Source organism: Aulonocara sp. 'chitande type north' Nkhata Bay, linkage group LG5 (assembly GCF_057382095.1).
Source record: "Aulonocara sp. 'chitande type north' Nkhata Bay isolate Kocher_YH1m ecotype deep benthic linkage group LG5, A_spYH_male_GT1.1, whole genome shotgun sequence".
NCBI lineage: Eukaryota > Metazoa > Chordata > Actinopteri > Cichliformes > Cichlidae > Aulonocara > Aulonocara sp. 'chitande type north' Nkhata Bay.
Window position 1 is genome coordinate 34,957,855 of NC_141348.1, and position 14,695 is coordinate 34,972,549.

Genomic DNA, 14,695 nt, shown 5'->3' on the forward strand with positions numbered 1-14,695 from the left:
ACATTTAAGTTACTAACCACCTGCATGGAAAATAACTGTCTCATTTCATAATACCATAATAACTCACCTCTTTGGTTGTTCTTTAGACTGCTTTTGTTAGTAGCTTTGCTGTAGTTTTCTGCCTGTGTCGACAATTTCCGACAATTTGAATCTAATTGGTATGCATAGGAAGATACAATAAATCGCATGTCCTACACAACTGCTTGTAATTGCGATTCGAAAGCTAATGTGACTGTCTTTCTCTCCTGATTTGTAAAGCCTATCTGTGGTAAATTCAACACGATGTGAATCTAGTTTGAGGTGCAGTGTGCTGTGAAGACACAAACAAATGCTGTAAGCATGTGAAATGTAGTTTTCTTATAAATATTTATTTGGCTATTGTCCTTTAAAAAGGAGAAAATCTAAGACATGATATACCAAAATCACATTTGTTGTTGTAATAGAGATAAATACAGCAAAAGTTTTCGTGTGCATCAATAGGAGCAGTTCAGGCTCCTGTATTAGCTGATGTAACATCTGGATATGAAATATAGAGGTTATAAACGCGTGTGTGTGTCTGTCTGTGTAGTTCATATATTAGTTGTCAAAAAAACAGCCAGACACCGGAGCTTGCCCTGTTGTTATGCGTTTACACGATGTGATTGGTTGCCGTTGTTGTGATGACGGACTAGCCCGACAATTTAGTTGGCCAACACATGACGTCACCTCAATCAAAGTGAATGAGAAGTGAGACCACTGAAGCCTAAAATGCTTACGTGAGAGTCCTTTATAGGAGAAATGGGATGTAACAGGAGGACTTGATTGTTAGATTTTCCTGTGTTTAAAGGTTTGACTGATGCAAAATAAATTCCCAGATGCGAAAGTGTACTGTGTAGTTGTACATGCGTGTGATTGTGCGAGTGTGTGTGTGAGGATACTGGCCTGTGTGTCCCTATTCGATGCCGTATTCAATTTAGGTCTGTGCTTATCATTTGTTCACCGTTATTCATCTTCATTACTACATGGCAAAGATTGAAGGTTAAGGCTAATTTGTGTTCTTTCCTACCACTTTTCTCTCTGTCATTTTCTTTGTATCCCAGTCCTTTTCATTCCCCGTGTTTCTCTCTATGTATTTGTCTTTTAATTTTTACTGAGGGACAATTTAGTAAAAGAAGTCAGCGTACCCAAACGGCACATTATTTATGCTAATCTAATAATTAGTTGAAGAAAGTCGATAATTTCTCTGTGGAATAGAAAACCACTGAACTTGCTGCTCCGTCTTCAAGTAGTCTTTTAATAAGTGACCTCACACCTCCATGAATCGTAGCAGGGGCTTGCTGAGGGATACACAAGCCAACCACACACAAAATAATCACTGTATTCAATAATACTCCACAATTCAAGATGATTAAAAAAATACGAAAGGATTTATATTAACCCTGCTTTTAGTGTGACTGTTTAAGTGTTGAGATGAAGCACTCAAATGGATGAATTCTTTGTAATATCTCCATTAAGTATCTAACATAAAGCATAATTTGATTATACAGCTTAAAAAATGTTTGAATTGTAAGTAAATTATATCAAGTATGTTGTGTGTATGGGGTCAACAAGGTACAATCTGTATGCAAAGCTGCTTAGAATTTATAATATAATGTACAAATATTTTTTTCTTTATATCTTTACAGGAGCCAGGAATATATCCTGTTATACTTGAGGATATTTTGATTAACAGAATATTAATATTAGTTTGCTTTTTCCATTGTAAATTTTGTTTTTAAAATTGCTTTCATCCAATAATTCAAAGTGACAAAATTAAAATTTGGATTTGAAAAGTAAGCAACCTTATAAAATAATTAAAAACTGAGACCTTTCATTTACAGAAGCACTCGTGATTTTTGCTGTAGCGTTCCAAATTGTGTCCAAATGGATCCTGTTTGCTTTTTTTTTTTTTTTGTCTTTTTTTTTTAATGTTTAAATTTGATTGGAGTCCATCAATGGAATATCTTTATGAACATACATCTGTAATGAAGATGTTGAATTTATAAACAACAAGAAAAACATTTCTGGCCCTGGGATGGTTCTGGTTTTTGCTTGAGGTCCACTTATAGTCTGTGGTCAATTGGCCAGTCAGTTTACAGACGGCTTTAATTTTTCTAAAATGTATTCTTGAAATTATCGGTCATTGCCTAACAATTCAGTGGACAGAATGACAAAATTAAAAGCCTTTTTCCTGATCTCTGCTGGCTACACTGAAAGCCCAAAGACGAGAAATGATCCTCCTCCTTTGACGATCATGTGGATAAGACAGGGGGTGGGGGGTGGGGGGTTGCTTGTCTCAGGTACAGTTAGACTGTGCAAAGGTTGAATGCAGCCAAAAACGGAGGTCCTTGTAGAAAACCTGTTACAGGCTTTTGAAAAGGCATTTGAGTTTGGGGAAATAGTTCATCTATAATTTCAGTGAACAAAAACATTCTGTCACAATATTGCAGAAATGACTTAAGGACAAGTCACTGACTGTCCTTGAGTAGCCAAAGCTAAGACATAAACCCCTCAGTTTTAAGCCTGTAGACACTCGCCTAAGAAGGTTTGAATTTGTAATGGCTGCCAAATGACAAAGTACTATTTTTATACAAAAAAATTGACAATTCATATACAACAAATAATTAACATTTTTTTTAATGGTTTATTGAATGTATGTTGATTAGAAAAAATGACAGTTATGATTCTGCTTTTACGAATCCAGTAGAGCTGAAAGAAATTCTGTAGAGGTCAAAAGTTTCAGTATGGAAATGTGAAAATTATGAGAAAATACAAGGCACAAAGCACAGGATGAAACTCACTGAAAGAAATTTCTAAAAAAGATAGAATGCACTTATCTAAGTCTACACAGTTTTGCCCTTGATCATTCTTATTGTTTTCTTTGTATAAATGTGTTTTGGCTTTTATTTATACTGCTAAAGCCTCGAATATCACAACAATGCAAGATGCCTAAAACAACATCAATATTAAATAGATATTAAAAATCCAGGAATAATATTTGAATCTAAACATATTAAACACAAAGCATGACAGCTGATATGCTGATGGGAACAGGTGGATTTTGAGCTGTAATTTAAACTATGTGATAGAGACTAGTTGTAAGAAGGTGAAAAGGGTAGTACGTTCCAAAGACGAGGCACAGCACAGCTAAAGGCTCTGGCAACCAATGCGTTTAGTCTGAAACGAGGAGCAGTCAGGACAGCTCCTGAGGTTGAGCGTAAAGCACAAGATGGGGTGTGAGGGTGAAGGAGCTCGAAGAGATATGGGGGTGCCAACTCACTGAGAGCTTTAAAAGTGAAAAGCACAATCTTGTACTGGATGCACTTGGGAATGGGGAGCCAAGTTGGATAGGTGCAATATGGTCTGTGAACTTTGTGCAGGTGATGATTCTTGCTTTAGAGTTTTTGAGGAGATGAGAGAGAATGGCATTAGAATAATCCAAATTAGGGGTGACCAGGGCTTGAACCAGAACTTGGATGCTGTGTTGAGAAAGAAAAGTGCATAGTCTAGAAATGTTACATAGGTGGAATAGGCTGACTGTGACATTATTTGTGTGAGTGGTAAAAAAGGGAATGTCTAGCGAACCAGCTATGGAGACACTTTGGAAAGTGAGTACTTTGAGTTAATATCTATGACTTCAGTTTTATAGCTTTTTGCTTTGAGCTAATTGATTGTTAATCAAGTGGTGATGGCTTCTAGGCGGGCAGTGAGGTTAGAAGGTGAAAAGAGGTGTTGGGGTTCGTGGAAATATAAAGTTATATCCTATCAGCATAAAACTGAAACTGTATTTCAAAATGGAAAAAATATTTCCAATAGGAAGGAAATAAATTATAAATAGCAGGGGTCCCAGAACTGATCCCTGAGGGACACCACATGTTCTGGAGGCTGATGGAGTGCAGAGAGTCTTGCCTTGGGCAAACTGTTTCCTGCATTTTTTTTGCAATAAAAGGAGAGCTATTGTAGTGCTTTGTCCTTGATTTCAGTGCTGGAACTTTTGAGTAATCCAATGATTTTGCAGTAATGCAAGCATTCTTGTAGAGGAGTTGGTGATTAAGGTATGTTTTCTTGGGTACAGCCAGGCTAGTTGTCTTGGCCAACATAACTGACTGACTCTTAAATTTTATCCCCTACCTAAAGAATAAGGATATGATACTCCTATAAAACAAACTCTGCAATTAGCTTTTTCCTTTTGCTCATTATAATGCATCTGTGATCTCTACTAGCTTATACCTAGATAAAATATGCAAACAAACCAGAAAGGAGAGCTGTTAAATTTCATGCTCAGTTTAGTTTCTATACATTGAAATAGATGATTACACAATTATATAATGGGAGTACCTTGGCAGAATTGCCCAGTGACTTGTCAGGGGTACACCTGTTGTAAGGCTCAGTGCTATGAGGCTCACACACCAGGCAAATCCATTATATTATAACACAAATCCGGCAGTTGCATTTTTCCTGCTGGGGCAGACTCTCGCTGTTGATTAAGTAAAGGTTTAATCACTGTTGAAGCCCTGCATTGGCAGTACCTGGCCTCGCCTCCTACAACAGGGGATAAGCCTCTGGCTGATTATTCACATGCTAATCACACCATTCATATTATATACCTGAGATTGTGAAATGTCTTTATGGTGATTTTATGTGGTTTGACATAGCTTGAAATAGTTTACAGATTAGCTGAGCTGTGGGAATGAGATGCATGTTGAAAAGAAATAAAATAAGTACATAAACTAAACATCAAGTTGGGGTGACCTAAGTAAGAATGAATAGAAAAGAGTCTCTTTTTTTTTTCTATTTCAGGAGAGGAAAATTCACCAGGCTGGTTATGTGGAGAGGATGAAGGAAAGACGACAGCCCCCTTTTGGTATCCACTGCTTGCCTGTCACATGTCTGTCTTTGCTACAAAATCAACAGAGAGAAAGGTAATTTTGCTTCTGTGATTAAAGGAAAAAAATCTATTTTTAAAAACAATTAGTTTGTACACATGTTTCTGAAGTTTCAAAGATCAGCCCCTGCCAGCACTGCTTTCCAACAGTCTAATGGTATTTCAACATATAGGCTCCATGTTCAAATGTTCATTCTGGTCACTGTTCTGGTGAAGCCAGTCCAAATAGCATCCCTGCTAGGTCAGATAGTAACTGTTACATGTTGTTTTAACATGGCTGTCTCATTTACAGATGAGCAGACACAAAATTAGGATGGCATCTCTATGTAGCGCCTTGAATTGCGCACCAAAGTCATTATTGTTTTGGAGAATGTTATAAACAGCAAGAACATAAAAAACCCCAGAGAAATAGATTCTCTCCTTCAGTCTCTATCTTACATTCACACTGCTCAAACTAATCTCATGGAAACCTCAAATCTGCTGTTTTGGGAAAAAACAGCAGTACATCTTAAGGTTTTAGTGCACGCAGGACAAAGTCTGAACATTAAGCTTTTTAACATTTAAACACCAACACTGGTACACAAATATCACTGAGAGGAAGAGGCACAGATTTTATTACCAGAGGTGCAAACAAACCACTCCATTAAGACAAAACTCCTTTTATGTGTGTTGAATTTTCCTCTTTTCCCCCACTTTGCTTTATTATCTGTTATAATTTAGATGTTGATTTAAAAGCAAAAATGTTAGGGTTTTACTATGATAAGGGCAGAGTATGTGATGACTCATTACTCATGACTATACCTTAATCCATCCATGAGGAAGGTTGGAACAATCACCCACAGAGTATGACAGCAGCAATTCATTAATGAGTTAAACCATTTCTGGCATGGAGACTAGAGCATTCAGGGTCTAACAGGAAATGACATTATGCCCCCCACTTTAGACAGGCGAGCTGTTAAACAGTCCAAATTTATAAGCTGGAGTCTACTAATTGTCTAATGCAAATCCAGAGATTTCTTGGTCCGTGTTTTTGTTGGAAATAGCTGTCATCATAACAGACACACACATGCACATATACACAAATACACAAGTTTGAAAGTGTTATTACAATTCTCTGCAGTTAGTGCTTACAGTATTGGTTTCAAGAAGTGCAACAAGCCTATTAAATGTTCACACCACGCCCTGGCTCTTCCTGATGGAGTATGTCTCAATGAAGCATCACTTTACCAGATTGAGGAAGCCAATGGTGTTACATATCCCATGTCTGGAATGGGCTAAATTGCATCACAGGTTTCAGCTTGCTTATTTATGGTCAAAGCAGCACATCTGGTGTAATATTAAGCTGTACCTTGTTGAGGATTATGGGTGTATGTAATTTTATCTTGTAGAATTAGCAATCCACTGGATGAACGCATTCTGCTTTTTAATACTCTCACTGACTCGGTATAATTTAATTGGAAGTGCAGCAATAATGCTAATAATGACTGATGAAGTATAAACAGTGGAACAAATTAAATTTTTAGCAGGATCATCTTACTGTTGTTGTCAGTTCAGAATTTTAAATCTCTGCTTCTTTTTGAACTTGCCAATTGTGCTTTAGCTGCAAATATTTTGATGTGTTCAATGTTTTTGAACTGGCAGTGTTTATATTCGGGAAGCAAAGCGCCTCTCTTAAGATCAATCTGTCAAACCAATTTGACTTCCACTGACGTTAACTTTTCCTGTGAAGCAGCCATTAGTCCATAGTGGTGGCAGAATGGCTCATTTAATAAAGATTTTGTCAAAAGAGATCATAGTGCCATTTTACACAGCCATTTCCCATTGAATGTAATCAAAGCCCACTTGCACTGACCTAACAGATAAAAATACACCATCTCAGTGATGATCTCACTCAAAAATACATAGACTATTGGAATTACAAGGTGACACGCAAGCTTTTGCTTCTGGTTGCTGGCTCAAGAATTTCGATCAATACAAGCTGTTAAGACCTAGAAGCCGCCGATAGATCAAATGGTCAGTACAGGTGAGAGATAGACTTAAGGGGTTTTAGAAGTCAGTGGTAATGGTATGAAATCAGTTTGCAAGGGCTGAAAGATGATATTTCCGACCACATTTTCTGTATCCATAATGTGGTTATGGGTCCTACAGTGCAAGTTGGAATGTGGCGGGGAGGCAAATTACCACAACCACCAGGGGAGGATGTTATAAAGTGATCATGCAATTATCTTAATGGCTGTGGGACAACCAAGCATAAATCAATCTTCCAGCATTAGATTAAGACCTGTACAGCAAACCATTGTCTGCTAGCCATGTTGATGAGAGAGGACGATAAGGTGAAAGAGCAGCTGGTGAAAAGTGGAAAAAGTGCAGCACTGATACAGCGGGGTCAGGGTGGGGTGTGGGATTTCCCAAAAGGTGCTAATGACTATCTGGAGTATTTTGCAAAAGCGTGTTACACCCGTGTAGAAGCTGAGCCAAGTGAATTAATGAATTTTGAGCCAGAGGGACGCTGCAGTCTCTAAGGATCTGCTGATACCACCGTCTTCTTGCAAAAATAAATGAAGCACCTGAGCACACCAGTGAAAATCATAGCAGCTATGTCAGTTACAAACCTTGTTTACCGCAAAATTGGTCCATGTGGTGAAATGAACATGCATGAGTAAAAGGTAGAAGCATTTACGCTTGTACTTCTGTGTGTGCAGGTATTATGTTCATGCTTCCTTAACTCTATGAATGTGCATGACTTGCGCGTTGCGCTATATTTGAGTGTATACTGTAGCTTTGGAATTTTATGCATCTCAAGAATGGGTTAGTAATGGGAATGGGGGCCGAGGTATCAGAAAGCTGGAGAGGTAGGCAGTAATGTTTCTTTCCTTTTTTGACTAAAGAGAAGGTAGCATTAAATGGAGTGACTTTAAGTCCTTCATGCAGAGCAGACTGTGATTAGGGGCTTAACTCAGCAGCAGCCCCCCACTCCCTCTCTGTGTCTCCATCTTTGCCTCAGACACTGCCTCTGGGAAACACACGCCTCTCTGTGCCAAAGCTCCACAGCTCTTTCTCCAGCTTTTGCAGCTTCTCTTGGCAGTCTGAGTTACAGTGAGTAGAAAGGATGAAGAAAAGGCAAAAAAGAAATCCCAGATTAAAAAAGATGTGGCCGAAGGGGCCAAAGCTATTTCCTACAAAAATAAAGTTCTAAAGCAGCATAGCATGAACAACACGCACAGGTCACCTTAGGGAGCTCAATTCACTGCTGGCTGTGTGCAGCTCTGTGTGCCCCGGTCCACTCAGTGGGAGCTGGAGTGGGCTACTGGGCGAACTCGTTAGGCGCCGGAGATAAACCTTATCACAAGTCTGCTGAGTGAGAACAGCAGGGGTGGACTGATTCCTCTCAATTTATCTCTTTCATTCTTTTCCTGTCTTTCTCCCTCGTTCTCTGTCTGTCTCTCACATACACACAAACACACAGGATCAGGCACTATCTTGGTTAATAGACAAACCACATTCTGATGGTCCTTGTTGTTTAAAGAGTCAGTGCACGCTCTGTTTCACTGCCCTCTTTGCCACTTTGAAAGATGAAACGGAGCAGGTTTGGCAGTTGGCCCAAAGGGAGGGTGTGAGGTGGTTGGGTTAAAGGATTAATAGGAAATCCTATAGCAGAAAGGGTAACAGCCGAACCAGACTTCTATACAGGAGAATTGGCTGTTAAATGGAACAATTAATACTATTTTCTGCAACAGTTGCATGTTGGTGCATGATGTCAGTCTTAACAGGATTGATGTTTTTAATTATTACAGATAAACAGATTAAACGTTAGCTCAGAATTTGACTGAATTTTTGCCGAACTGTTCCCGAGTGCATCGGTGGTGATTCAAATAAACATAGCACTGAAACGAACCAGTTTTGAAACTCAGGGTGTGTTTACAAAACAATCCGTTTTAAATTCAATTAACTGCTTAAGTCATTTTTCAAAGTAAAATGCCAAATGTAAGCTACTTTTATCTTTTCAGTTTCAGTATATTTACTATTTTGTATTATACGATTGGAACACTTGGGTTTCAGCCCAAAGCCTGGATGAAGCAGTTTAAAAATGGCATCCTGGACTCTGTGGTGACGTGGTAATGTTTCATTACTTTAACTGTGAGAAGAGTTGCAGCTCTAAAAGGAGGTAGTAGCTGAATCAGGAATGGTATTTACTGCACTGTATTTGCTGTAAAAGGGGGAAAAAAAAGGACATGATATTTTTTGGCATGGACCGTAATCATGTTTGTTTGCTCTTTCTCCCCTTTCATCTCTCTCTTTGACTGTACAGCTCCTACAGTTTAATCGGCCGTATCTTTCGGTTTTGTCAGACAGGCTGTGTTAGTTTGAAGCCTGGAGACCAATAATGGAGGCGTTTATGAAACCCAGTAATCTGACAGCTCAGCAAGCTGTTTAGCAACTAACTGGCATTCGATGGCATCACATGGAGCACTTGGAACTGAATTATCTAAATTACATACCTGTCTCTATCTAGGACACATACTGTATGTTTTCTTGTGCACAGTATTTCTGTCCCACCACTTAGTCAGCAAGGCTCTGAAGATGATCAATGCCTACTTCCTTTCGTGATCTAACCATTTTCAAAGAGGTGTATGTGCATTCTGTATTTGCAGTATTTTACAGTTAGGGGACAAATAGTGAATCACAAATGCCTCATATCTTCTCCAGTAGGAAAGCACCTCTTCTTCTGCCGCTCTAAAAAGGTTCTTTACGATCCAAGACTACAAAGACTTGCGAAATAGTAAAGGGACATGTTTCTAGACTCCATTTATGAGGCATTAGGCTAGGATGGGGTTGAGGATGGCTGCTATGCCAGAGCTCTTATAATACCTTGGGGGATTTCATCATGTATGCTTTGAAGTGCGGAATGACAAACTGGAAGGGGTTTGGACTGCATCAGGGTTAGCCTTCTTTCTCTATTTCTGAGAGGATTAGCTTCTGTGTCTCAGCTCAGAAAACGGCAAAGCCTGCTCACATTCACCGCTAATACACTCCACTAGTTTACATAGATCGCACAGATCATCGCCATTATTATTTATTTACTTACTTATGTTTGCTGTAGTCAAACAAACGCGTTTGAATTGATTGGTACTAAGCCTCGAAAACTATTAGTTATAGGTGCTCGGGTCATTACCATCTGTTGAAACGCACCGAGGTCAATTCTTGTTTCCCGGACTAGCTGGTGCTTTGGGGCCATGTTGTGCATGTCCCTCTCACTTGCTGTGTCATCCATCTTTCCTGCTGATGGAGTGATAAGAGAGCAGCAATGCACATTCAGCTAGGCACATGAAAGTGACTGCATGTACAGAAAATGAGCGGGTTGAGTGGCACCCCTGGCAGCAGCATACACTTTGTTCATGGCTACATTTATGGCATTGTCGGGGGAATGAGTGATTTACAGACATAATGACTCAAAGCTTTTACACAAAAGATGAATGAAAGAGTTCACTTTGAAGGCTCTGTGTGTGTGCATGGACAGTACAGATGAGACACAATGTTATGAAATATGGATAAAAAAGGACGACAGTGTGAAAAGGTGGCCTTCCCCTGTAGCAACACATTTCTGATGATTTATTTCCTTTTCCCCCTCTAGACTATTTTTATTCTAATTTTTTAAAGGTAAAGTCATCAAATTGGCAAGTTACGCAATGCTTGTCCCTCTGTTTTTCTTGAAGGTCATTTGCTACCTTTCAAGGTAGCAGCTTCAGCCACCTCTCTGATTTGTTGAGAAAATATGCCCCAGCATGGATTAAAAGCTTGTTCTATCCACATAGCCACCCAGGCGTAGCGGCTCCCCTTCTAACTCTGCAGTAATATCCTTCTGGCAAACAGAAAAACACAAACAGCAGGATGCGCAAGTGCTTGAGACTGTTTCGAGAGAGCACATCGATCTCTCTCAGACCCGATCCTCATCAAGATCACTTTGCTTATATTGTTAAAGGCTTGACATTAACTTTGAAGCATCTGTCCAAATATCTGACAAGTGTGTTTAGATTTCACGTAACTAAACATGAGTCTCTTTTTCATTTTTTCAATGCATAGTGCAGTTCTCAGATTCTGAATGAACATTAGAAAGCAAACAAAGGAATTAAAATAATTCATTTATTAGGGGTGCAACGATACACAAAATTCACGGTTCGGTTCGATACTTTGGTGTCACGGTTCGATAGTTTTTCGATACAAAAAATGTTCACGCTTTTTTAATTTGTCATTTATTATAATTATAAATATATATTTTAACTCAAATGTACAGTTTTTAAATTTAATGTTGCTGAAACAACAAAGTAATAAAAAAAATAAATCTATCTTATCGAGGAATCACTCATCTTTGGAAAAGAGAGTTTATTACAGAGAAATGTCTCTTTCCAAAATAAAAGCTATACTATACGCTTCTTCTGGGCTATATTCTCAGCAGCATATTAAACATATCAGGTCCCCATGAGGAGAATCATGTGCTAACGGCTGTCTAAATGACTCGGGTAAAGTTTGTAGCATGCGTGCTTGTTGTTTTTGTCTGCTTCCACTTGTCTTTGCACTAGGATGATGTCGGAGTAAATGTGCAGTCATATTCGTTGTTCCCACTAGTGCTGTCAGCGTTAATCTCGCTAAAATGACGTTAACGCCACAACACGGCAAATCTCCATTAATGAGCTACCGCGGTTCGCCCCGTGTGTGGGGCTGGACAGCGTCAACACGTTAACGAGCTAACTGCGCTAACGCAGTAGTTCCCACCAATGTAATTGAACATTGCGTGGCACATCCGACATACTGTTTTACTTTTGTCCATGACGCGCTTACCTTCAGGGTCATACATCACATGAAGACCAAAATAATTCCAAAGGCCAGATCTGAATGAGGGTGGGGGAGGTTCAATTTGCCATGTTGCAAGGAGAGCTTAGCTTCTGTCTCGCTAGCTTGCCCTGCACTCAGTGGATCTGCGCTGGACAGTGCAGCCTAGGCGGAGCAGTCGAACGCAGATCCACTGAGCTCTCAACACAGACAGCATCGTCAGAAGAAAAGTTGATAAAATAAATTTAAAAATTTCTATTGTTCGATACAAATGCGTACTGAACCGAAAGCACTGTATCGAACGGTTCAATATCGATACGAGTATCGTTGCACCCCTATCATTTATGCGTGATTCTTATAAGTGGCTATAAACTGTGTAACCTTTAAATACTTCACAGTAGACCTCGTCCCAGCTACAGGGCAATATAAGGTGAAGAAATTGTTTGTGGTCGCTTCACAGATTATCTTATTATTTTTCAGTCAACATCATATTCGGAAAAAATGTTTCTCAGGGCACATTCATGAACATTTAGTGATTAATTAGTTTCAGTGCCATTTCAATTCAAGCCACTGCTCCTCTGTAAACAATCTCTTCATTTAATCCCTCAGTTGATTAATCACTGATCATCAATACTGTTTTACAGGCACATTTCATAGTAGTTCTATAAATCGCCATATCCGTGCCTAGCAGGTCACATTTAAGAAAGTTTCTACATCAATTTATTAATAATTGCCGGAATGGAAATGAAACGTGTGTCCCTATTTTTACAATGATTGCAATTTTGTAAAACAAAATCAGGTGCGTCTGAGGCTTTATAAATTGACTCTTGATTAGTCAATCATAGAATTCTGAGTTGGGTAAATGAAGGGGAAAATAATTCCTCTCCTCAGGAGCTCCCTCTGCAGGAGGGGGAGATACAGGAGAGGTGGAGGAAGATCTCAGCCTGGGTGTTTATTGTCTTATGTAGTCTGGAAGATGAGTGGATGGTGGGGTGGGTGCAGTTTTCTCTGTGGTGGGGTTGGGTGGACTGTCCCGGGCTCCGTGGGGCCGGGCGGCGCTGCTGCACTGGGCCCGGTCTGGATGGGCCTGGGCCCCCTTTCCCTGGCGGGTCGCGGAGTATGGGGGTGCCTACTGGGGTCAGCGGGGGAGCTGGCCCCAGGGAGGGGTCACTTGCCCCTCCCTTCCTTCCCTCCCCATCTCCAGCTGCCTCCCTCTTCCCGCTCCACCACAACCACCCACACATGCAGGGCCTTGGAGTAGGGGTATGTCACCAGGGTGCAGAGGAGGCTACCCCCCCCTCTGTCCCCTTCTGGCTGCCTCTGCCTCAATTTTATCCCACAACTTAGACATTCACATTACTCACACTCTCATTACACATACATATAGGATCTTGGGGGTGGGCACGATACACGGAGTCCAAAGTACCATCAGGGTGTACACCCCACCCCTGGCATCGTTGCCCACCTCTCAATTTTAAATACACGTAGACATTGAGGGCTAGCAGGAGGGACCATGCGCTTACCTGCTGCTCTCTGGCAGGTAGCTCCATGCCCTCCTGGGTTTTAAATGCACCTTAGAACACATATGCATCAACACTACAATGAGCGGGTGGAGGGAGGTTTGGAGTCTTCTCCCACCCCCGTTCTCTGCGGCCTGCTGGAGCGGGAGGGCTAGGTGGAGTTGGCCGTCCGACTGCGGTCTGGAGTGTGGGGCCTCCCTGCTGCTACGGAGTCGGGGTGGTCTGCCTCTCCCCACCGCAGGGAAAAGGGTAACACCACCTGGGTCTGGGTGCAGTTCCCCCCTCCAGGGGCAAGGGTACCTAGACCCGGTTTGTAGAGTACGCTTGGGGAGTGTGATCGTGTGTACAGCGTCTCTTTATGTCTGTCTCCACGTTGGTTGAGTGTGGAGTGAGTGCATATGAGAGCATGAGGGGGGGGAATGGATGTTTGTGTCTGTGTGTGCCTGTATGTCTGTGTCTATATGTCAGGTTGGGTATCAGACGCCACCTCTCTGGGGACACCTCAGGCCCTCCAAGGTTTGGAGGCCTATCTCCACCCACCACCACTTCCCCTGCCGGTGGCGGACTCCCTCAGGTGTCGGTGCGTTGGTGGTTCTTTGTGTGTGGGGGTGGGCGTCCGGGTACACACCGGCTCACTCCTTGACGGCCGCTTATCGGGGCCTGGAGCCTGGGGCTCGCTCGGGCCCCTTCGGGGGTGGGGTGCCCCCGGCCTCTCGGCCTGGGGCTCGGTCACTCAGGCACAGCTGGCGGCCGGCGGAGCTCACGGGCGCGTCACTGCAACTCCCCCTGGCTTCTGCTCCGCGGCTGCTGAGTGAGCCCTCATCTGGGACTCTCCTCAGCTCTTTCCGGGACAGTGGCGCAGCTGCCCCTCTGTTGGTCTTCCTTGGTCTCTTGTGTTCTGGGGGCCTCTGGATGTCTGGAGTTTTGATCTCCTCCACACCTGCTTCAAGCCCTGGAGGACGGGGCTGTGGCCCCCCCACACCCTCTAGCAGATTATTACATGAAGGAACCTTTTAAAAAAACAAAAAACAAGCGCGTCCATGCTCACAGGTGTACACACGGGTGATCACACCCACAAACTACACCCTTTTTGGCTCCTACCTCAAAGCACACTGTGTTCTGTTGATCTTATGTGCTGCACAATAATGTTTAACATTTAGTATTTACTGTCATATTCCCATATATCATTGTGATGTTGTTTATTCTATTACTCTTGTTCTCTTCTGCTTGCTTTCTTTTTTCTTTCTCAGCAGGTGATCCAGGTGATTGATATATGCATTTTTTTTTCTCTGCCCGTTCTGTTGGTTTTTGTCTTTTGCCCTTCTCCCCCGTCCCTCTTCTCAGCTGTTTCTCTTTCCCTCTTTCTTTCTCCCCTTCTTTCCCCCAGTCAAGTCTGTCCCGTATTCAGTAAGTGAAAATAAAATAAACAATAAAAGGTGAATCA

General features: G+C 41.5%; 1 protein-coding gene across 3 annotated transcripts in view; it reads left to right on the top strand.

Moving 5' to 3' along the window:
- arhgef10la (Rho guanine nucleotide exchange factor (GEF) 10-like a) overlaps positions 1 to 14,695 on the top strand; it is a 118,224-nt gene that overhangs the window by 68,836 nt on the left and 34,693 nt on the right. For all 3 annotated transcript variants that reach the window (XM_086293188.1, XM_086293190.1, XM_086293189.1), the window contains one exon: positions 4,819 to 4,940. In XM_086293188.1, the coding sequence (XP_086149314.1) occupies positions 4,819 to 4,940 (122 nt within the window). The remainder of the gene's footprint in view (positions 1 to 4,818; positions 4,941 to 14,695) is intronic.